At 44.7% G+C, this 25,592-nt stretch overlaps 1 protein-coding gene across 3 annotated transcripts; it reads right to left on the reverse strand.

The window, feature by feature from the left end:
• Positions 1–780: 780 nt before the first annotated feature.
• Positions 781–25,137, reverse strand: tmem200cb (transmembrane protein 200C, genome duplicate b). 3 transcript variants are annotated; one of them, XM_085803892.1, is made up of 3 exons: positions 25,037–25,137; positions 12,525–12,627; positions 1,118–3,002 (listed from the first exon to the last, which is right to left on the reverse strand). In XM_085803892.1, exon 3 carries the CDS (start codon positions 2,967–2,969, stop codon positions 1,437–1,439), a length of 1,533 nt encoding a protein of 510 aa, XP_085660018.1. In that variant the 5' UTR covers positions 2,970–3,002; positions 12,525–12,627; positions 25,037–25,137; the 3' UTR covers positions 1,118–1,436. The 3 variants fall into 3 exon arrangements, with proteins under 3 accessions (XP_085660016.1, XP_085660018.1, XP_085660017.1); XM_085803890.1 differs by lacking the exons at positions 12,525–12,627; positions 25,037–25,137 and adding an exon at positions 6,794–6,926 and having other exon boundaries at positions 781–3,002; XM_085803891.1 differs by lacking the exon at positions 12,525–12,627.
• Between the last annotated feature and the right edge of the window lie 455 nt (positions 25,138–25,592).

Raw genomic sequence — 25,592 nt, forward strand, 5'->3', positions numbered from 1 at the left:
CTTAACCCTTGAAATAACTAGTAAACTAACTACAGCTGCCAAATAATAAGGAAGTTAAAGAGTAAAAAGTACAACATTGTGTTCTGAAATGTTGTTGTACTGCAGATTTTGCACCTGTCAAAGATCCTTGATGGTTCAAATGACCACTCTGTGAGGTAGAAAGCTGTGGAGCTGTGGCGAGTATTCAATCAAAACATTCATAAAGTAATCTAATAAACACATACAGAACATGTGTTTATTAAACTACAGGAAGTAAATGAGCATCCAGACTCTTCCCCTCAGGTATTGGAGTCGCTGAATGGGTTGATGGTAATGAAAACAACCTTTGAACACCATTGGGAGCGTTTTGGTTTCCCACCAACATCATCATCAACACAGCACATAATGAGATATTTTCTGTGAAGAAGAAGAAAAAAAAAAAAGGCACTTTTCATATTGGTATTTCTTTTCCCATTTATCAACCATCGAAATCAGCAGATAGGTCGCTGCTAATTTCCTCCTTAATGCCAAAGCCAGTTATTAAAAAAGACTGTTGCAAAGGTCACTTATAGGTTATTGGTCTCAGTTCAGTTAACACAGATAAAGCACCATCAATACCACTGCAGTCCTGCCTGTTAATGAGAAACGCTGCTAACTAACGTACATGAAAACTGAATCTATATGTACAGGGTTAGGGTTAGGATTTCCCAACATTTTTTCTTTATAATCTCTTTAATTTTTCTTAAAAGCAGGTAAAAAAAAATCTCCGCACCCAACCTAACGCCACACAATGACCCAGCAGAAGGTGTTACAGTCAAGTTTATTCAACCATGAATGTTTCATATAAACAAGTGTGCACATAGGGAAGGACCTTGTCCTCAAGGTCCAGATCCTAAACCAAACGTCTACCTGAGATTCAATTCAGCTCATCTATTCACGTGGTATTCACACAACAATGTAGAGAAATAAATCTAGACTATTTTTCTGTTTTCTGTGGCATGTATGAATGCTACAGTACGACATGTCCGACAGTAGTTCTCAGTGACGGTTTTGGCAAATTCTACAAGCTACAATGTTTTGTCCTACAAAAGAAAAGTTAAAACTCTTCAGATCTGATTCTCTTTGCTTTTTTTTTCCCTTTTTCTTTTGTACAAATCTTTACTAAATCTTCTTACAAGTCTTTAGTATTGCTCTTGCTACATTGAAAAAAATAGAAAAATTACATCTGAATATTAAGCTTGTGGATGTGGTATTTATAAAGACTCTTGCTCTTGAGTGTTCATGGCTATGTTTCTATAGTCCTTAGCTGCTCGCGCTCCAACGGCCACGACGTCGCCTCTCGTCTGTAACGGCTTCAGCTTCACATCAGCAGTCGGAGAAAACGGTACGAAACAGAGAACAAGACATCGAAGAGTTTTAAGAGGCTCATCAGCAAAAAAAAAAGGAGAAATAAAAGTCTAGTATTCTGCAGAGGTGCTGGGTGTCACCAGGTCGTCCTCTCCCTGAGCTTCTTCTTTTTCTTCCTCCGCCGCCGCTGCTGATGTTGCTGCTGCTGCTGCTGCGTCCATTGCTACTTCCTGTCCGGTGGCCACTAAAGAAGCGTCTGTGTCGGGGGCTTCGAAGGACTCGCCCGCGAGATCAGTCAGTTTGATGTAGCCCTTACTGTTGGTGCGCTCCAGACGGGGGCAGCTGAAGCGCCTCGCTCTGTCGCCTTGACTACACACAGACACGGACAGGCTGCAGCGCCGCGCAGACCTGGGCTGATCCGTGAGGGAGTTGAGCGACAGCCGTGACCCCATCGCCCTGGCAACAGGCGATGGAGGAAACAGCTGGGTCCACTGTGGCGGAGGCTGAGGCTGCGGCTGCGTCGCCCCCTCTCGGTCAGCAGCCGTGTCTGTGGTTATGTCCTCATGGGAGGGGTCTGTCGTCAGGACGTCTATCTCCATGGCGTCAGTCTCGTCCGTCTGGCCGCCGGCCTCGATGACGACCCCTTCCCCCGAGCGCCCCTCCGCCGCCGCCTCCGCCCTCTCCGACTCCTCCACCTCACAGTTGTTCAGTTTGATCACGGGGAGGGTGAAGGCGTTGACGGAGGAGGTGACGATGGAGGTGGTCTCCCACTGCCGGGGCTGCGGCGCCTGCTTGCCGCTATTGCTGTAGTCTTTGTAGATGCTGTAGACAGTGTCTGTGAAGGTCTGGACGTCTCTGGACCAGCTACGCGGCCTGCTGGACAGAGACGGGTGCCTGAACACCTCGTCGCCACCCAGCTCGCCCTGGAAACCGAGTCCGGTGGACGGCCAGGAGCTGCGGCTGAGCATCCCGCTGGCGGGGAAGGAGCCGGACGGGCCCTCGGCGCTCCTCGCCTGCGTGTAGTTCACCAAACCGTTGAGAGGCGAGTACTCCTTGGAGCGGATGCTGTGCAGGTCGATCACCGTGGAGTAGATGTCCCGCAGGTTGATGATCTTCGTCTTCTTGTCTCGGTTTTCGTGCAGCACCGCGTTGGCGCAGATGAAGAGGAAAATGCCGATTCCCATCACCAGCGGTCCGAAGACTTTCAGATTGTCCGAGTACAGGTAATTATCCAGGAAGTCACAGAGGAAGCCACAGTGAGGGGAGGGGTTGGGGGCGCTGCCGTTAGCATGGCTCTGGTTGAACACGTGCTTGTCGTGGGTGGCGTTGGAGGGAACGGGCGGACTCTTTGAGAAGCTCACCCTGTTGTATCCTCCGGTCCGGCGGCGCTCCTGGTACTGCTGCTGGCTCTGGCTGGGCCAGTAGCCGAGCACCGCCATGGAGATCCCCACCATGAGCACCACGACGCCGACGCCGGCCACCAAACCGGCCGGGGAGCACAGGTTGAGCTTCCCCTTCACCACCACCACGTCGTTCTTCTTCTTCTTCTTGGATTTCCGCTTCCTTTTGTTTTCCGCCCGGTTCTTGGAGCGGAGGGAATCCTGGCGCCGGTTCATGCGCAGCAGGCCCCCGGTGGCGATCATGGCGGTGATGGGACAGCGGGCTCGTCACTCAACCTGGCAGGACACAAAGCGGAGAACAGAGAGTGAGCATTAGGTTAACGATACACATGAGAAGCAGAAGGTTTCGGCGCACGGAGACGACCACAGATGAAATATGTTCATTCTATCAGAGATTACACATGTAATCCAGATTAAAGCAGAAGTAAGCGGAATGTTTATGTTAATATAAATCTTAAATAGTTATATCTTGGGGCGGTGTTTAGCTCAGTTGGTAGAGCACCCGCCCCATGTGTTGAGGCTATAGTCCTCGCTGCAGGCGGCCCCGGTTCGAGTCCCGCGTCGGACGGCCCTATCCTGCATGTCATTCCCCCCATCTCTGCCTCCCATTTCCTGTCACACTCTCAACTGTCCTATCGAATAAAGGCATGAAAAGCCAAAAAATATACTAAAAAAAAAAAAAAAATAGTTATATCTTCCGACAGCAATCACTTATATAGAGTGTTTGGTCTGAAACACGGGTCTGTCAGTCACTCTGCTCTGCTGTAAACCGAGGAGAAAACTTTTCTTGTATCCTACAACCTTTATCCAATGAGGAGAGAGAACGGCATAAAGGGGCGGTCCTCTCTGTGTGTGCAGCCAAGGGATGCGCATGAATGTGGTGACGTAGGGACGAGGGCGGGGACTGCTAACTCCATCGGCTGACAGGAAGTTAGCCACAACGACCGGATCGCTTACTTCTGCTTTAATGATACACATGATAAGCAGAAGGTTTCAGCGCACGGAGACGACCACAGACGAAATATGTTCATTCCATGAGAGATTACACATGTAATCCAGATTTAATATACAGTATATACTACATGCAGCACTGGATTATCCACCAAGCATCTAACCCTTAGAGACCACAAACGCACCACGTCCAAATTCTTTATTGTGTGCACCATTAAAACACAATTGTCTTAAGGTGTGACAACTCGCTTCTACACCTTTTAAAAAGGTCAAAAAACTATTTTACAACACAAAACACATGTTTCTATCACCAATTTTGCTTTTTTTCAGATGGGACATAGTATCTGTATTTTCTGATTCCTCTGTGATCTTTAAAGTGGTCAGGACTCAGGAAGATTATCCAACATATTTCTGGGCACTTCTCAGGATAAAAGAGAGTATCTGATCAAACCACACCCACACAGTCCTGATTTGAGTGTTAGATCAAATATAGCCAATGATGTTTTTTGACTCTTCTAACTTTAGTTTGCTCTTTCAGCTGTGACTAATGTTACAGAGAGTGAGACTTTGAACTGATTTGAAGCTATGTTTTTATTTTTAGGGCCTGTAAGAGAAATATCTGTAGAAATATGAGCTGGAGATGCTACCCCAGGATGCTACAGTGGGTCGATCCGGCCCTGTGTCGGAGATTATCCCACAGGTAGAGCAAACACTGCTTCTTCTTTGCACAAATCCAGCGGAAGGCAGATGCAATATTAGTCATCAGATGGACACTAAACCAGCAGATAACATCCATCTGCTGCTGCTGCCGCCGCTGAATCTGAATCTATAAATACGATGATGTAAGCGAAACAGAGACAAATACCCAAGTTGACAGCAGAGAACAAGGAGTGCTATTTATCTATATTCAGCTGTGTGCCGGTGCGATATCAGCCTATGAAAATGTAATGTGTCCAGACAGGAGGCCAGCAGGCATGTTCTCTCCACCTCACCCCTTGCTTCCTCACTCTCCTTTTCCCCCTCCTCTTCCTGCCTCTCTCCTCTCTCTCCCACCAACGCTCTCCCTCCTGCCTTCCACCCAAATCCTTTTCGCCGTCAACCGACGCAGCTGTGCCTCGAGATGACAGCATCCCTCACATGCAGTGGCTTCACGAAGGCAAAAGAAAAGAAAAAAAGAGCTATTAGCCGTTTGTTTACACACCAACACCGTCTCTGACACACAAACACATGGATGTTGGTGGATTTTTTTTCAGGTTTTTCTGATTACTGCTGCTGCACATAGGCCAGTCACTGCTGCATGTGGTCCAACCATGCAGCACTTATCATGATTACAGACATCTGCTGATGAGTTTCAGCCACATGTGGTGCATAATAATCAAAGGATAAGGCTGATGAATGAGACAGGGGTCTGGCTTGATTGTGCTGGTAGCTATGTATTCAATTTGTCTAATCAGGCCTAATTGTGTATGACTTAGGGCTTATAGCCTCATGAATAACTTATTCCACAAATTCCATTCAGAGCAGCAATTAATAAGAGATTTCCAAAAGGTTGCTCTGGGTCACAATAATGATGGCGAAGGCGCCTTGAAATCCCTTTATGATCCAAGTTATTACAAGCAGAAAAAAAGTGAAATACAGAACACGGAGCTCTGCACCTGAGCTTCTGCAAACAACACACCGGTGCTCAGCTGCTGTTTATAGCGGCGATCTCTGTGTATCACATCCAATAACCACTCAAATGCCTCCCGGGTGAGAGCAAGTCAACGTGCACTAAGGCTGATAAAGCGTGGGAGGATCTGTGTGTGTGTGTATGTGTGTGTGTGTGTGTGTGTGTGTGTGTGTGTGTGTGTGTGTGTATGTGTATGTGTGTTTGGGAAGAGAAGGGCAGCGGTAACGTGGAACCAGGAGTGGGTGTGGACAAGTCGGGTTGTGTCTCTGTCTGCGGTGCTGAACAGGAAGCTGCTCGGTTTTTGTTCCTCTCCCACGAAAAGCTGCACGTCTGGCGGGTTAGGGAGGATGGAGAAGAGGATGGAGAAGAGGAAGAGGAAGAGGGAGAGGGAGAGAGAGGAGGAAGAGGTGGTGGTGGAGGGTGAGGGGTTTGGTTTCAACCGCGCTCGGTCCAAGCTCCGTGCTGCTGCGGGGGCGCATAATTTCGCGCAATGTTGCATGAGTAATCGACTGTTGACATTACGGCGCATCTGTTTCCCTTCTGCTGGAAGAAAAAAAAATCCCGTGAAGCAGAGTAAAAAAAACCAAAAAAAAAACACATTACTAATAACATAAGGTGCCGTGTGGAGCTGGAGGTGCCCTGAAAATGTCCAGAGCCACAGCGACGCATCGCGCTCAAACACAAAGCCCAAACACTGTGCGTTTTTTCCCCTCGCAAGGTGCAGACAGATGACAAACATCCACACCTCTGCCACGGCCTGACGAAGCCCATGCTTCCACGAGTGACACTACAACTCAGAGCTGCGTGGCAATAATTAAACCAGCTGTATAAACCAGTGACAGTAAGTTATTAGAAATGAGCATCTGATGGCAGCATCGCAGCCGTAAAAATGATAATAATAATAATAATAAAAAGTTTAACAGGATTAAATCAGAGCTGCGGTTGAAACATAGACGTGTTTTCATCCTGCTGCGTCTATTTACCACATGTCCATCACTACTGTGACAGATAAGACACCGGATGTGTCACATAAACCGATGCATCTCCATTAAAATCCTTCATTTTTTTTAATCTCACGGGGAAAAGTGGAGGGACTAGACTAAAGGGAGAGTGCGTAATGCTTCAAGTCCGACGCCTCCCTGACATCAAAACTCTTGTCCGTCGATTTATTCCAGATAAAAATTAAAAAAAACCGCTCTCCAACAACTCAACCAGTCTTGTCACTATATTATTAATAAAAACACAGACTCAAACCATCTCCTTTGACTTCTAAGCTCGGGGAGTCTGCGAGGAATCGGATGCGACTATAAAAAGACACAAAAGAAGAAGCTCGGGTGTTCAGCTGGAGGTTGAGGCGCAGGAGGAAGTGATGGTGAAACGAATGATTAGATGATCAAATAAAATAAAATAAAAGGATGGTATATATAAAAAAGAGCGCGTCTCTTACCAGAAATCGTGGCTTGATAATCAAGCATCTTCAAAGGCGCACTGCTCGCTCGCTCAGCTCCGCATGTCGTGGTGCGCCACTTTGGTGCCAAGGCTGGAAGAGTGGTTTCCACTTGAACGCGGATTCACAATAGACCGGCAAGGGGGCGGGCCGACTGCATTTCCATTGGTGGTGATTATTGGGCAACGTGAAAAGAAACGAGAGCTGCTCAGGACATCTATCATACTGCACGTTATAGCTACACTCCAAACACTTCCAGATGTTTCCCCCCCCACTTCATTTTCCACACACACACACACACACACACACACACACACAAAACCCCAGCAGTGCAGGATTGCACTTGGTGGTTTATGATATAAGTCATAAGCCAGATGTGTATTTTTTTGCCATGCAGTCTGTTTCTTTTTGCACAATGGCGTGGGAATTTTCATGCTAACTATGACAAATGGCAAACACAGGCTACTTATTTCCATGTGCACACCAGTGATAAATAGGTTAAAAATACAATGCATGGGGGGGGGAATGCTGTTAGGGGATTGAAATTGCACAAGTGTGAGGTGAAGTCAGAGATTTAAACACAGCAGATTCATCATCTCCTTGCAGCATGTGACTGTTACCTTCTCCCCTCGGCTTACATTTTCATAATTGCTGATATGCTGCATCCCCATGTTCAACAAAATGAATTATGACAGAGTCCAGATGTGTTTCAGCGATGTGAGACTGGAGACAAGAGGCAGCAGCAGCTATACACTGGGCAGGAGGAGGAGGAGGAGGATGAAGAGGGAGGGGGGGTGAATAACAAAGCGTGGTGCTGATGCTCCAGAGAGTTGACTGTGAATTTATGACCCAGAAATGTGTTTTGTTTATGGCATAAATTAGAGGAGGGAACAGCGAGGGCTCCAGCGTGCATACCGCAGTCAGAGTCAATGTATACACGGACATCTGAAATAATCCAAAGCATGGGGAGGGGAGGGAGGTTTAAAGCGCTGTCTTTAATCCGTGGTGTAAAACCTGGTGCTCTGGAGGTCTGGAGGTCCGGGGCCAGCTTTCAGTGAAGCTCTAAGCTGGTGCTGGATGGGAAGATACAGTGACACAACAGATGTTCCTAAAGGCTTATAACATCTTAGGACTGTGGTGCTGCAAAAAAAACTAAACTGCTCCAAAATATGCTGCTGAAATAAGAAAGACAGAAGCTATAGTGTCGTGCAGAATCATCACTGGCCTCTGCACCTTATCAGTGTGAAGAAACAAGACGAAAATCAAGGTAGCACTTAACTTGAATAGAGGCCTAATGATGGAGAGCTGCTGTCACTCCTGCTGGGGCACAGGTGGAGGCTTCATCAGCTTGTCCAAGTGTTCTCATTATTCCAAGTGTGGATGAGCAGCTCATTGCTAAAAATATACTCTTTTAAAAAAAAAGTCTTATAGACTTCCTATATAAAATTGGAAACCAACTCCTCACACCACCACCTGCTCATCTTTCCCTGGTTGCTGGCTCTTACTGGAGAGATCACTCTACTCTGCGCCTCAACGACTCTCGATTCCAATCAGCAATCAGCTGGAGAACCAACTCAGATTTTTTTTTTTACAACAACTTCACACAGAAACGTGCCCTAGTTCCTGCTTTCGCTGCTCTATACCCAACGAAACGAGGTCTGGGATTCACCGTGAGCTCCCGCACACATGGATCTGTGTCGACGGTGGCTAGTGCGCTCTGAGCCAAAGACTTGTCAGTACCTGTTCTGCCTAATTAATTAAATATATCAAAGAAGAGAAAACAAACTTGAATTCATTAGTTTTTAACACAGTGCTGCAGAGCCAGCTGAGAAATGTGGGGGGGCTCGTTGACCCACCGGTGGAAGAACAGATTGCAGAAGCTGCGAAAATGTACATTATTTCCCTAATGACTTTTCCTCACATACTTACTTTTTTTTTTTTTATCTATCGAGACATTCCCAGGTAATTAAACTCACCTTGTGGATAAATTAAGGGGGTCTCAATGTCACAAAGAGAATATCAAAATGAGAAGAGCTGGGGAATGACAGGCAGAGGAGGAGAGACCAGATAGATGATGAGCTTTTGTGATGTTACATTCTCCTAATGCAGGAGGTTTTCATCTTTGGGAGGGGCGTTCCCATCTATCCTGCAGCAGTAATTAAATAATTCAATTTAGTCCCCAGCGATCATATCATGTCTGTCACAGTTATTTCACACACACCCCGTCTCTCCCATCCTGGCTGATGTGGCTCCTACGTGCAGTCCTATTCAAGACTCTGCTCCTATATACCATTTTCTGATGCTTATCAAAAAATAGATCATCCCCTCACATCACATCTCGGCGTCCCGGGAGACACACGAGTGCACGACGGCGGTGGTGGGGCTCACCTTATACTGTATAGTGTCAAAAATAGTTGCACCGGCTCACCTCTCTGAAACCGCAACGGAAAAAGGACAATTCACACAGTTTCACTTTGTCCTCTCCTCCCTTCCTTTGCTTGTCAAGACTTTCTTTTCTCCCTGTAATACCCTAGTTAACAGCTCCTGTCTGTAGCGGCATCAGGGAGCTGCGGGGGGCTCATTTCATTTCTTAAGATCAGGCTCTGCCGTCTAATTGGGAATGTGGAAACTTGGAATATACGGGGCTCAGTGAGAGATCAACTCCCTCCAGGAAACGTTGTCATCATTACTGCCGTAGTTGCTGCAGGAGTCAGAGGGCTTTCGCAGCGGGGAGAGATAAAAGCCACGCTGCCTTCTGAGGCCTTGGAAATGAAGACGCAGTAGCTGAGAGTGTTTTAGAGATTTGAGGGAAATGAAGGGTCATCAATTACACCGAAAACAACTGCTCTGAGTCGCCGAGGAGTGAAGAAGCTGCCTATGCTGTCTGGGTTAGACACACAATCAGCGCTTAAAATATGAAGCTGGCATTATTCTAGATTTTCCTAATCAGCAAATCCTATGAAAAGACTAAAATTAATGACGTGACAGTCTGTCTTCCCTAACCCAGATACACTGGTTCTGGCTGAAACCATAAATCTTTAAAAATTTCCTAAAACAGCTGCATGGGAACTGTAGTTTTCAGGAATAAGGCAGCACAATTGTTGAGGACTATTTTCAGCTGCGCACTGATACACATTTGGTGCTAAAGCAGTAAAGTGGACTCAAAATAAAATACAAAGCAGAGGAAAACATGTCGCCGAGTGCAACAGTGTGGCTCAGACCTGTTATAGTAGTTTATGGACGACAATGGAAATCTATGGAGCAGATAATTAAGCTATTTACCAGTTAAGCTATATATACTGTAGGCCACGCTTGTTAGTGGGAGCGATTCAATTGGTCATTGGTCTTTTAATAATGTTAATGATAAGAAGAATATTGAATTTTCCAAGTATAATGGCCTTTTTATTTATTTATTTTACATCTGGCCCATTTTATAACCTGATTATCTATTAAAAACCCCTTGAGGATTAAACTCCCTGTCTTATATGCAAATCTCTACAGATGCTATCAGTGTGTACCAAACAAACAGAGGCATGAAGAGATGATAGGTTTGTTGTTGTTGTTGTATACTTCTTCCTCAAACCAAAGTGCAATTCATAACAATTAAAGCCAAACGCATCAATCAGTCTATTGACCTTCAGTTTTGGACAAAAGCTACAACACGTTCATTATCTTGCTCAGTGGAAACTCAAACGATAGGAAGGAGAACCTCCTCATAAATCACACCAGAGTTTCCCCCACACTAACCATCACCTGCACCATTGTCTGCTCGTATAGGCACTGCGGGGAGAAGATGGAGAGAAGACCTTCGTTTGATGAATGACCATTAGGGTCGGTCCGCAGTTTCTGGTTGTGGCTAATGAGATGCGTGACAGCGTAGCGACTGATACGGGTCATGGCGACATATGGGCATTTCTGGCCCGTTCATTTCTATGTTGGGGCAGCCATATGTCTCTGACATCACGGGGAGCGCTGGGAATGCAACAAGACACCCAGCTGGGTTACCGTGGAGAGAGGGATCGTGGGAGCGCGGGCAGGTGGAGGAGGAGGAGGAGGAGGAAGAGGAAGAGGAGGGTGGGAGTGGAGGGAGCAGCAGGTGAACACTTGCTCCCAGCAGGTAGCATGGTTCCCACTGGTGACCCCGTTTCATTTCCACAGGATAAATGGCTGATGAATAGGCAACCAAGGACCCGAACACAAATAGAGGCCACATATCATCGGCTGGTAGCACTAATGGGAATTCATGGGTAAAATATGGAGGTAATCCCTCCTGTAATGGAACACAGTCCTAGATAGGAAACTCAGACAACTCTTTTAGCTTTTGTACCGAGCGGAATGAAACAATGTGTAAAAACTATCTTCTTATTCTGTTTTCAACCACCACTTTCTCTGAATATGCTTATGAAGTGGATAATAAACAGCATGGAGACGAGCGTGCATTATCTCAAGAAAAGACAGTAATTACAATCCTCAACATCAAAAGCTCTGCTCCTCCTAAACTGTGGGATCATGAATCCTGTAGGCTGAGCAGCTACAAAGAAGCTGCTTTTTTTTTTTCTTCTCCACTGTTTAGCTTCACGGCCACATTTTCCAGTGCAGCGAGGCAGTTGCGCAACAAGGGGCTGAATCTCGGGGCTTGTAAGATGCAAGCTTCATGGGATCACAGTGAGGAAGCCTTCTTTGATCTCCCATCCCAGATAATATAGGTCATCTCTTCAGGGAGAAACAACAAAGACCAAATGAGACGGAAAATACCGTTCAGCCCACCTCTGTGGAGCGAGAAGCAAATAGCCCCTGAAATGCAGCCGCACTGACCGCGGCGGCCATTAGCCCCACAGACCTATTTACAGGTCTTGATCTTTGGCATCTGTAACACAACGCTACATCAGCTCTTGAGCTGCTGACAGGAAAAAAAGGGCAATTTAAAAAAAAAAAAGTGAAATATTGCATCTGTCATTTCCTACTCTGCTGCCTGGATGTGCAGCTTGTTCAGAGTGGGTATCCATGGCAACTGTTTTATAATGCCTTGCGAAACACCTTAGAAGAGGATCCTTTTTATCTGGGCTGCAGGGCTGGGACAGAGCCAGCGGAGAATCAAACCAGAGGGCAAAAGTGACGGCTGACGGGGTTGTACATCAAATGTTTTCCTTTTTCAGCTGATGCATTTGTAATCCAACCCCCCCCCCCCTCCTCTTTTTCTCCCTTTCTCCCTCTCTCCCTCCCTCTCAAAAGGTGTGGCTTGCAAAAATGCATCAGATATGGGAAAATAATGAAAAGAGCTCATGCTGAAGGACCACAGGAAATATGATGACATAGGAATAAATCAGTTTCTCATAGCAAAGCCTGACGTCCTGAAGAAAACCTCCACCCGGGTTGCAGGTTTAAAGATTTACAGTATTTTCTATATGTGGCAGATGCATAGCACGACCACTATCACCGCATGTGACTGAGGCTTAAAGACTCACTGTACACGAGCACGGGCTCCAGGTTCTGGAGGACAAGTCCAGTCATGTGGAATACAGCAGGCGTGAGCATGATGGGAGGGGGGCACGCGGCCAGCTGGGTCTTCTGCAGGGGTAAGCGAGTGCCCATGCCAGGAGCTTAGAGGGCCAATCGGGGAAAAGCTGCAGGCCTCATCCATGCATGCTAATCAGCTTGTCGGAGGAGCCTTGGTCGAGGGCATCTGCAGGTGTTCATTGCCATGGATACAGCAGCAGTCATACAATATTACCTGAGCAGGTAGATCAAGCGGAAGGAACGCGGCGCCTCGGCGTTGGCTGCACGAGGATCCATGACCTTCAGGTTACGTCAGCGCTTCTCAGAACAGTCACAGGCTGCAGAGTGAAGAGGCAAAAAGGTTGATACTTCTCATACACACAGTGCATATACAGTAGTGTGTTTACATATATTTGAAAAGTGAATAGCTTAAAGGGATAGTTCAACATTTTGGCAAATTGGCCCATTGCCATAATCCCTATAGTCATAGCAGTAGGTTCGTTACCTTTAATTGTCGGTGCAAGCTATTTTGCACCGACAGGCGGAGCAGAGCCGTGAGCTGCTCAGAGCTACGCTACAGAGGCTCATGGGATTTCTTGGTTTCCCTCATCAAACTCATCAAATACACAATCCAACAACTCCAAAACGCTCTCGTGGACAAGTTGTGACCTGCACATTCACCACGCTATGAGATAATAACAGAACGTTACCAGACAGAGTTGTTTTTGAGGCAAATGCAGAGACTGCTTGCTGAAAAACTGCCCCCCGACGGGTACGCCTGTCAGCTGTTTTTTATGAATTTCATAACGTTCTGTTATTATCTCATAGCGTGGTGAATGTGCAGGTCACAACTTGTCTACGAGAACGTTTTGGAGTTGTTGGATTGTGTATTTGATGAGGGAAATCAAGAAATCCCATGAGCCTCCGTAGTGTAGCTCTTGGAACTCTTGGAAAAGAGGTTTTTAAAACTCAATGAGCAGCTCGCAGCTCTGCTCCGCCGTTCTAAAAGTAGCTTGCACCGACAATTAAAGGTAATGGACCTACTTGCTATGACTATAGGGATTATGGCAATGGGCCAATTTGCCAAAATGTTGAACTATCCCTTTAAGCATTAATTGATTAGTGGCACAATACAAAACTGAACAACAACAACTGTTCCCTCACAACACTGTGTCTGGAAACAAACGTGCACAAAGGCTTAGAGACATGTAGTGTATGGCAGAAAAACAGTCATTCATCACTTGCGCACTGTGAGCTATTGTGGCCATTTTGTCTTTTGTCACAGCTTCACTCCACTTTTTCTATTTTCAGTTGTGTGACACGAGGTGTTACCTCTACTTTATGTTAGACTAGATGCTGCGATGGCAGACCAACAAGCACAGTGTTTTATTCCCTTGGATAAGCTTGTTAATCACGTTAAAAGGCTCCACACTGAGTCACCAGAGCGAGTGACACAAAGACATCAATAAATGATGGACAGATATAACTGCCGGGAGGGGAAACGTCATTATATTATTCCCCTCTTTCAAGAATCGAGCATGCTGTAAAGTTGACGACGTGGACTCTCTCCAAGAGTGACTGACTCATTCATTCTACAACACAACTTTTACAATCTGTATACTTAGCACCCTAATCACGCTGTGTTCCCACTTGTGTGTGTATAGCAACTGCTGGAAAAACATAATCCAATCAAAAGGGGGGTTTCATCTTGGTGGTCGACCTCACACGACCACTTTTGACTGCTTTTATCCAGAGTATCTTTGAGGTCATTCATCTTTTCATATGCAAATGTTTTAATCAACATCTCCCAGTGAATTAAGCTTTCCCTGGGCTGCGACTCATTTGTGTTATCGGGCAAATTAACCTTTGCTGCTGGAAGGACAGTTGAAAATCCCAACTGTCCGAGAGCATTCAATAGATATTTGTTTCCCTCCTGCAGACAAAACGCTATGAATAGAGTAAGGGCGTATTACTGTGGGTGTATTTTGATTGGGAATTCAGTTTCAAGCTCAAATCCAAAATACACTGACCTATTTAGACTCCTTTTCCACCATAAATCATCAAGAGAGAATGATTCAGACCTCAGTGTAATACACTGGCAGCAATATGGCCAATACTGATGTATTATTTTCATATATCTGAGGTTCAGATGAGGTGATAGTTCCTGCTCTGTCACCAATGTATTAAAAAAGTGACATAACAAGGAAATAACGGCCAAGACGAGACAGAAAGCAAAGAAGAGAGAAGTTAAACTTTGATCAAAGAGCAAGAAAAGAAAACTTATATAGGACATTTCATTCCAGTGGAGATACAATGTGCTTCACAGAGAAACAACATTATAGGAAGCAGGAAAGTAACCCACATAATCCACATTATTATTATTTTTCTACCACTTGGGAAACACACAACAAGCTGCAAACAAAACACTGAGATATCACCACCTTGAAAAGTTGATTCAGTGAATGTTTCAGCAAACAGTTGCCTATTTTAACATCCTGCAGATACCGAGTATAAATAGCTTTTACTTGGAGTCGTGTTTCTGGCCACCTGATGAAAAGTAAGTCCAATATTCACTCTTCACTCAGTCTAGCTCTGTTATTGGTCTGCAGTGTCTCCCTAGGGAAATATCTGGATATTTAGGTGCTAGTCGCTCCCACCATGGTGACAAGTTAGCTAGTATCTTTGTCTGTCTATATGGTTTAGTGCTTAGCCAGTCTCCAGCAGTGTTTTTATTAGTTTTTTTTAATATATAAAAAACACCTGGCTGCTGCATCTGAGCCAGAACAGATTGAGGCAGTAAAACCAAAACTAAAGCTTCACAGAACTGTGTGGAGCTGAGTCAGGTGATAAATTATCAGTAGGTTTTATTATTATGCATGACCCCTTTTAGTATTTGATCCATTGTTAATATAAAAGATACTGATTAAAGCAGCTTCAGTGTTGAAGAGCTGTGAATGCAATCTGGAAAAAATGGTACTTAAGTTATAATCATATAAAAACAACATCAATGTCAACAGCTTTTGATTAAACCCAAGATCTACGTTAATATTCAATGAGCAGAATGGAGAAGTACTGTAGAGCTAAGTTATGCAAGGTACTACCAACAAGAAGCACCATTTTAAATTTTAATTTTAATATTAAACAGAAGTCCATGCAGAGATCTGAGAACAGGTATGATGAGACGAAAATAGCTCTTTTTATGTTAGGACTCTGGCACTGGCATTTTGAATTATCTGCACTTAGCCCTCAGCATTTTGATTTTTTTTTTAAACAGTGAGCAGACCAGTAAGGAGCCAGTTGCAATAGCACACACGACAAGAGATTAAAGGGTCTACGAGGACTTTCAGGAAGCAAAGTGTTTTCACACCCTCCACACGCACGGTGAAATTCTTGGACCGGCGCAAGACGGACAAAAGCGAAAACATTTGCCAAGAATGTTTTCATTCATCAAGAACGAAAGTCGGAGGTTCAAAGACGATCAGATACCGTCGTATAGTTCCGACCGTAAACAATGCCAACTAGCGATCCGGCGGCGTTATTCCCATGACCCGCCGGGCAGCGAAACTAGGCAATGCTGGGCAAGTCGACCACTAAATAATTATATCAAAATAACTATAAAGACAAAACGATATATTTATCGAAAAATTTACCCATTATTGTGGGTAATGTAGATTCATCCACATTAAAGCAGAAGTAAGCGATACGGTCGTTTTGGCTAATGCTGCGTTCCAGGCAGGCTTTTGAAACCGTAAGTTACAGCTTCAAGTCACGACTTACGACTTTGTAGCGTTCCAGGCAACCCGCAACTCGCGTTTCTCCTACCTGTTGCCTGTGAAAGTCACTATAACGGCCACTCGTAACTTCCGACCCGTGAACTCGTACCAGATCGACCTGGTACGACTTCACAGGTCGGAAGAGCATGAGTTACGGGTTGCCTTGAACGCACCATAACTTTTTGTCAGCCGATGGAGTTAGCAGCCCCCGCCCTCGTCATGGATCTATTGGTCCTCGTCCCTACGTCACCACATTCACGCGCATCCCTTGGCTGCACACACAGCCCTTCATGCCGTTCTCTCTCCTCATTGGATAAAGGTTGTAGGATACAAGGGAAGTTTTCTCCTCGGCTCCTCCAGCAGAGCAGAGTGACTGACAGACCCGTGTTTCGATCCAAACACTCTATGTAAGTGATTGCTGTCGGAAGATATAACTATTTAAGACTTATATTAACACAAAAATATTGCATACTTCTGCTTTAATATGAGACTCTTTTATAACCGAGAGCAAACTAATCTGAGTCTCTTTAATCAAAAAATCTTTTAGCAGGTACCTGTGACATAAAACTAAACTTAACATCTATCTGACGATTCAGTTTATAGTGGACAGATTGCCATGAAATTTAAAAGACACACTCATGTTGGAGTTGGCGATCATCTGATTTTAAATCCAGCACCACAGTGAGGTGGTTTTGAGCAAAACAGCTCAACAACAATTGTACGGACTTGTGACTAATTAGCACCATCCTCAAGTAAAAGTTTGGGCTTGTCTAATATGTTAATTTATGACCAAATACCTGTAAGCCCCATTATCCTTTCATTGGCAGCTGAGGTGCACTTTATTGTCAATATGAGCATGCTACTGTAACATGCTGATGTTAGCATTTACCTCACTGTTGTGTTTAAGCAAAGCAGCTGTTGAGGCTGGGCACATGTTGATAGTGTGTGTTTTCTTTTGGCGGTGCTGACACGGCTGTGGGCCCAATCAACAATAACACCCAGACGTCTGACCTTGGTGGAAAACTTCATCATCATCATATACCCTGGAAACAAAGCCAAAAGGAGTGCATTTCGTCACAGTTCTGCTCATTATAGTAAATATTGTACTCTGCCAAAAAGCCTCCTAGCACTGTGAGGGCAGGCAGGCAGCAGAACATGTTGTGTAAAATCACTCAGACATACTGTACACTCTACCATCATCACCTTCTGCTGCTGCGGAGCCGGAGAGCATGAGTGGGAGAGGAGAAAAATGGAGAGAAAAGGAAAACACAACAACAAAGCAGAGTGTACGTTGGCCAAAGACCAAACTGTCCAGCGAGAGCGCCTACTCATCACTTTCCTCTGTGTCTGAAACTGCACTGAGAGCAGCCGAGTGTGGCAGGACAGTGACTGATGGCCTCCTTTGTTTTAACTACATTATCGACAGAGGCAGGTCAGTGCTTAACAGTTGCTTATGTGCTCCGACTTTGCTTTATGCGCACAACCTCCCTCGTTGTGCATCGTCAACTCTTCACCATAACAATGGATGTTTTGTATAAAAAAATCAATGAGGAAACAGCGTTACACATATTGGTTATGCAATACACTCTGGTGAGCTGTCACAGACAAACCATCACTTTTCAGGTGCAGCAAGTCACTGGGAATATATGCTATACATGCTGTTTTTTGTTCTGCCCTTATTTTCTTTTAGTTTGTGATTTATTTCAACCCTAAAACCACTGAAACAGGGTCAGATTTGCTCTTAATTTTGTATATTTTCTGAGACATTGTCACGATTGTGCTGGAATCCAGACCATTTTGAATTGTTTCAGATACTGTATGGTGCCTGAAATGCTCCCCTGGTATCTCTGTTCAGCCTGATTTGATAGCATCACTGACATCCTGCAGATTTTCCCAGCAGTAAATTAATGCAGCGAGTCTGCTCCCTCTTTTACATCTAATCTCAGTGATGCTTTGAATTAAAAATGAATTAAATAAATTAAATTCAGTCACTGTCATGTTCCCGATTCCCCCCATTAATGAAGGCACACACTCAGTCAACAGGCAACTTCATAAAAGCTGCATTCAAATAATGCAGAGTTGTTACTGACGGGCCAACTATGTGCCAAGAAAAGCTATTATACAACAGTCAAAAGCCTGTACGTTTGACACAAGGCTGAATGGATCAATTGATTCATACTGTTAGTAGCAAATTGCCACCCTGAGCACCCATCAGCATCCTGTGACTTGTACTGTAATTCATCACACCACCTAAATGTTTTCCACTCAGCTGTCCAGTCTTAGTGACCGGTGCTGCCAATATGGCTTTATCTATGTGTTCTTAAGGGTGAGATCGGGTCTGGTGCTGCAGTTCATCCACTGGTGACAGATGATTTGCCCCAAGGGATTAGAGGGCTCCTTTCAGACAGAGGAGTTCCTGAGGGCATCTCCCATGGAGGAGCAGAGGTGCCTTGACGCCAACATCTGGAAAGAGATGCTACAAGACAGAATGGCCCAAGGACAGACGCCCCCTCCCTCCCCAAAGCCTGACATGACAAGAACAGATTGCTGACCGTACATGTGATAATGGGATGTGTCAGATTTAGCCCCACAGGTTCTAATGATGGATGGATGTGGATACACGTGGAGATCAGATTGACAACAAGGAAAGCAGAGAGAAGTTTTCATGAATATGATAAGAACCACCCTCAGGGTCCATCCATGCTCAGGCTGAAATAGAGGATAATTTCCTACTCTTCTCTAAAGCCTCATTTTCAGGAAAAGTAGAAGACACTAACTGCAGCAGAAACTGTGACAAGTCCAACTGTAGCTCTCATAACCATCAAGTCCTATAAATAAAAAGACAAAAAAAAGACTTTCAAAATGAGACGCCACTATGGTAAAGGTCTGGTTAGTCTGAAAACAATGGTTTACCTTTTGGGAAGGATTGTGTTTTGGGTTCAAATAAGTACTTCTTTAAAAGGGATAGTTCAACATTTTGGCAAAATGGCTCATTGCCATAATCCCTATAGTTTTAGGAGTAGGTTTGTTACCTTTAATTGTCGGTGCAAGCTATTTTTAGAACGGCGGAGCAGAGCCGTGAGCTGCTCAGAGCTACGCTACGGAGGCTAATGGGATTTCTTGGTTTCCCTCATCAAACTCATCAAATACACAATCCAACAACTCCATAATGCTCTCGTGGACAAGTTGTAACCTGCACATTCACTCTACTCCTAAAACCGGCAATGGGCCAATTTGCCAAAATGCTGAACTATCCCTTTAAGGTTAGGGGATTCATCATCATGGTTACACACTAACCACTTGTTAGGGAACTCCACATCATTGTTAAAGATCCTAAGTTTGACTCTTCGTAGCAGGGAATGGGTAGTAAACACCAATGACTCATGTTGAGGTCTGACATTTAGTTTGTATCCAACAGGTATCCACAGAGGGATAATAACCTTTGTGCTAAAATCTAGTTTGTACTTAACTGTCTGCAGGTTGTTGTCGTGACACAAGCACATACTGTACTCCAAAGTCTAGTGCACCTTATGAGAATGAGCAATAGCTTGCTTACCACACCAAAACATCTAACAAATACTGTATCTCACATTGGACCTGGAGGAGTAGGCACTTCAACAGGGGGAGTATACGACATCCTCTGAGCATACAAAGATATCGCTCTTGTAGCCGGAGGCAACTCTTGCGTTACCCAGCTCTACGGAGCAATACAGAGTTGTGCTGCCTCTTCTCTGAAACAGTAAGCAGCAGCCTCAGCAGTTGGTCCGGGTAGGGGTCAGAGGAGCCAAACATGATTCACCACTCTCAAACCACTTTGTCCTCACAGCGTGATTACCAAATGGTGGGAGGAATGGATGTAGTCCCAGCATTGCCATCATCTCACCACAGGCAAAAACCTGGCAGTCCTCACAGTCTGGCAGGGAGCAAGCAGAATGGGGCAGATTATACAGACATCCTTGGATATTTGTACGAGCCGGGGAGCTGAAGAATGGCGAAGGATGTGACAGGGAATCCATTGTACAGCAGTACATAGAGGCAGGCTCCATAAGGTTGCATGGGGTAATGTTGATTGCTGAGATGCATCAAAGCGATGAGATGAAAAAGTACACTTCCAAAAAAACAAAACAGCACTCTTCATCCCAAGGTGAAGTTATGTAATGTTCTTTGAGTGCTTTGTCCATCACCAATTAAAGCTCAAAGCCTCTTTTCATGGCTCATCTAGAGAAAAAAAACAAACAGCAGGTCGAAAAAGGTCTAAATTGTGAAAATATGCATTTTTCAAAGCAGATGGAGGTGGATTTTCTTTTCTTTTATTTGTTGAGGTTTGAGAAATATCTGTCTCCACCCTGATAATAAGAATATCTTTTACGGTGCTCCAAGCATTAAAAAATTACATACAGTATGAAAAATTAAAAAGCTTCATCTCCCTCCAAAAACGGCGCCACAGTTAATCCGTATAATCCCCAGAACTCAATATATACATGTCATTGGCAGATTCGTCTCCAGCGGAAAGCAGATCCAAACAAAACTGTTTTGCTCTTTTTCATTGCATTATAAACCCGACAATAACTCAGATTCTGATGACTTGAGCACAATATTGATGAAACAATATCGATCTTTTTAGATTAAGACTGTTGGCAAGCAGGTGCTTATCTACACATCCAGCGGTTATGGGACACAACCGACCGTGCTGGAAAAACGTCCAAGTCCTGCTGGAGGCAACATTTTGGCTCTTCAGCTGATAAATGTTTCACTATGTTCCTGCTGCTTGATGCTGAGCAGCTAATACACAGTAGATTCTCAGTGATTTTTTTTATATAAGCTTATAATTCACTGTAGTTTCATTACCATGAGCTCCTTCACATTTGTCATCTTGATCCTATAAAATTTTGATTATAGTTAGGGTTAGGGCTTTAAAGTGGAAACGCTTGGCTTTCTGGCTTCCTTGTTGCTTTGCACACATTTGACTTGGTTCAGTACCTCATCACTGTGAGTGCACTATATGACTGCACACATCCACTCATTTTAAAACAAAATGAGTCATGTGGAGAGTCCACTCCAGGTTACCTTGTCGAGCACGTCTCTCTAACATTCACCAATCTCCGTGTTAGCTCCTAATTAGCACCCTCGGAGCAAACCGCACATCTAAGTGCAGCGCCGCTCCGGATCTCAATATAGATACACTATCTTGACATCTACCTTCTCCCCCCTTCAGCTCCCTTTGTCTGCTCACCATGTTGCGAGCACTGAACACAGGCAAGGCTCGGCTCGATATAATGCGTTGGAAGATAAAGGAACTGACTCCCTGCCATGCCAAATCTATCCACAACGCTATTACGGTGCCATGGCAACAGATGAAGACATGCAGGCCTCTCTGGATGGGGGCACCGCTGGTTCACTCATCTTCTCTGCTAGACTGACTGGCAGGAAAGCTCCACGGGGCTGCTATGGCAACAGACTGATCATATGCAGAGAGGGGCTGTTGGCTGCCACGACAGCATGGGGGCTAAGTCGTCAGTTTCCCCCTGAGTTGCAGGAAATTAGATTGACTTTGATGAGGACTTGACCTCGGGCAAATTCTCAATATTGGTTTGTGTCTTAAGGGTTTTTGACATGGTGGAGATTACTGTTACGACATTAGCGGTTACTGTACATAGTGTGTGTGTGTGTGTGCATACATTTTGGTGTGTTGGACGTACAAAAAAAGTGATGCAATATGCTAGGCATACACCAAACTAGGCTATCCACTTGTGGGTTGACACTAAGCTTGCAACTTCTAAAATATGTAGTCTCAAACTACTGAAATATGTATGCCACGTCTGTGCCCAGGAACACTGCTTCTCCAGCCCCCTCACATCCACCCGCAAAAACCAGGAGCACTACACACAGCACCAGCAGACTCAGAAGGCTGACAATGCAATCACATCAAAGTGTCAGGGGGATTGAAACGATGTCAAGAGAGCAGAGACATCTTACTCTCCCCCCGTCTACCCTCTATCTGCATGAAAATGGAGGAAATATGAGATATGGATTTGCCTCAGATGTGAGAGCTCAACAGGGGCGCTTTTTGTATGTTGAGCTGGTCCACTGATTGATCGCTCCCTCCCTCCCCCCGCTTGGCAAACGGCTCGATGGCAGGACTGCGAACCGAAAGGAAATACGCTGAATTATTGGAAGTCAGCTCAAAACAGCTGCGGCATCACTCCCCTGAAGAATAACAAGGGCACAGGAGCGATTAGCAGCTTTTAAAAATGTTAGAGATCACTGACAAAACTTGATATATCCGCGTCAGTGGCAATCCACATTTGCACATGAAGACCACTCTGTTGCAGCCAATTAAAATATGCAGGATGGAGAGCCACCGGGGGGGGGCATCTGAAGATGATTGCCACTTCTGCTCTCATAGAGATTTACAGTCCAGTCTGTGCAATCATTTGTGGCAGAAAAAGCAAAGGAAGGAGGGAGGGGAGGGCGGAGGAGGGGGGAGGTGATGATGAAGGCAGGGAGAATGAGAGAGAGTAATCCAGTCCCTGGAGATGGAAACAGGCTGTTGTGCTCCAGTTGCTTCAGCTACCCTTTGACCTGTGTGTGGATCCGCTGCGTTGCATGTGTGCGTGCACGTGTGCTTAAGGATCTGCAGCGATGTATGCAACGAGTGCTGCACGGTTGTCTGCCTGCAGTTCAGCGGGCATCTCGGTTATGAGAAAACACAACACTTAATCTTTCATTGGCAATTGCAGGGTGATTAATTATTCATTGAGTTTATTCATTACATTGTTACATCAGTGCAGAGGAGACTGAGTATGAGAAGATATTATGGTCAATATTATGCGCAGTTAAGAAATAGCTGAATGTTGTCCTACAAAACAAAGATATCACACCGTCCATCCATCCAGATGCTGCAGTGCTGAATCACCGTTGTCAATATAAACCTGATACATTGGCTCTTATCATCATCATCGTCGGGTCATTGTGAAAATGAACTACAGATTTAAATTTCATCACGTCGCTTTGACATATTGAGTTTGGCGGATGGCGCGTTAATGATCTGGGCTGAATGTGAGTGAGGGCTGAAGGTAAATTGAGTCTGGAACAGGGTGAAGAGTGCTCTACACAAGCTGCTATTGACTTTTGCTGACACTGACAAGGCTGAGAGGGTTGCCTGCTCTACACCGCCATCTCCTGGACACGCACGGCCTCAAACGCAGCTCTCAAGGCCAGTGCATCCGCAGCAGCAGCAGCAGCAGCAGCAGCAGCAGCAAACCTCTGCTGCTCTTCTCGATTGCAGCTCATGAAAAATTCATCCCCTAAATGTAATGGCTACCATTTTGGAAAATGTGAAACTTGATTCTTGAAAGTTAGACTCACTGTCAAATCTAATGAGGTTGTGGTTTAAATCTATGGCTATCAATTATGTTTCAGCATATTTTGAACTTTGTGTAGGTTTTTTTGTGGTTATTTTAGGAAACTTTGCATCGATTTGTATTTATTTAGTGTCAGGTTGTATTCATTTCACATCTCTTTGTAATCGTATTTGTTCTATTTCTTTTTCTTTTTTTTGAGACTCTTTGTGGTTGTTTTGTGTTTCTTTGTGGCCTTTGTTCCAGTTCTCTCCTTGTCCTGAGTCATTTTCTATCTTGTTGCGGTTATTCTGAAATTCTTCGGGGGTTGTTTTGCAATTTGAATCTCTTCTCCGTTAAGTAGGTTGGATACTTTCTGAAGGCACTCTCGGTCTCTGTGGTAATTGTGAGTCTCTTGCCGCCTATTAGGGTCTCTTCATAGTACTTCTAAACCCCTTTGGTCATTTTCAGACTTCTTGTGGTTGATTGTATCTGTGGTTGTTTTGCAGACACTCCTCTGTACAGACATTACAGCCCCCTGCTACACACTACATAGGCCTGCTCAGTATGCCACTCACGCAAACATGTAATCTATTTATATTATCAATGAAGATGCCATTCAGAAAATAAATTTGATTTGTATTTTTTGTATTTATGCACATAGCCCAGATGAATGATAGGTAGACTCTGAGACCAGTTATCTAATGGTTTTTCTTGGATTGACTCATTTATTAAAAATGACCTTGGGCAGTCTTGTGTTTATATTCTTGTGCGTTGTGACGTCTTTGTTTCTTCTATTTTACTTTCTGTCTTTACTACTTTTATGGCGTCACCGTTAATAACTTAACTTTATGAAGCAGTGTCTTTCTGTGTAAAGTGCTAGAATTACTTACTTCACGTTAATTTTTTAACTCTGAGTGGTACAAATCTCTGTTGACGATTTCATCGGACATAAATTAGTCGCGAGCTCTGCGCATGTGTTTACGTGTCCATATGTCGTCCCTGTGCTTCTGGACTTTAACTCAGGGAACATCTGCTGTGGACTCTCCCTGTAGCTCAACTCACATCCTTGCCTCCTCTATATCTCCTCTTCCCTTCCCTTCACTCTGACTCATCGGCTCCCCTGGTCCCCATGTGTGAACAGAGGAATAATTCACTAGCACTATTGCATTGAAATATGAAACCATCCCTGGTGCCACAGCGCCTGTAGCTTTGACCAGATGGAACAGTCAGTAAAGGGAAAAGATGAGACCTCCAGCTTCCATGAAGCTGTGCCAGACACTCCTTCCTCCTGTCCTACCGAGTCTACAAGGCACTGCTGCAGCTAACGGAGAGTCAGAGACACATGAACGAATGAGGAGGAGCCAATAAAAGTAAAAAAATATACATCATATCAGGATTTAGGAATGGGGATGCTAGTAGCTGATTCTCTTTCTTTTCTCTGAATCCACAGCAATGCAGGCAAATATGGAATTTGTGTACATAGTGATTTGCTAATTAGCTGTTGAAGTCCGTGCCCATATTTTTGTGCCTAATAACAGGAGAACTGCCAAGAGATGCATAGTGTTTGCATAATGTAGGACTCAATTATGGACAGAAAGGCAGCATTAAACTGAAAACCATCATTTACTGACCTCTTGTGGTTGGAAACGTCAACTCTGCCGCAGCATGTGGTCCTGTAAGACGCCCCCGGCTGTAACCCACCTGACAGTGACCTGAACTCCTCCACGGCTGCAGAAAGAACAAAACAAACAATTGGTTTTACATTTAACCTTACTCAAAGCCCCACCGCGCTGACCTGATCCATCACAGACACAGGTCAGTTGTTCATCAAATGATTTTATGTAAGCTGCTGGATTCTCAAGCCTGCCCACAGGAGTGTAAGAAAGAAACACAGTTTTATTTTTAAAGCAGCAGTCTGAAGCCTTTATGCAAGAGTGTGACATGAGGGTTGCTGTTGTGACTCTTTGGACTAAAGATGTAAAGTATCTGATGAATTAACCAAAAGATCAACGATTCACTGCTCGTAATTGATGCTGATGTGCCCTTCAGCAATGATTATTAACAACTCTGGCGCTCTGCTGCCAAACATCCAATTCTGTGTGAGCTACCCACAGTAGAAACAGCAGAAGGAGCTAACGTTATTCAATTGGCGCTGGTGTTTCATTACAAACCATTAGGTATCACTGC

This window comes from Trachurus japonicus, chromosome 17, assembly GCF_045865225.1.
Source record: "Trachurus japonicus isolate A0001 chromosome 17, Traja_1.0".
Taxonomy (NCBI): domain Eukaryota; kingdom Metazoa; phylum Chordata; class Actinopteri; order Carangiformes; family Carangidae; genus Trachurus; species Trachurus japonicus.

What these genes read in the sequence shown, in the direction of transcription:
- tmem200cb (XM_085803890.1), bottom strand. Translation starts at nt 2,969, where the DNA reads ATGATCGCCACCGGGGGCCTGCTGCGCATGAACCGGCGCCAGGATTCC.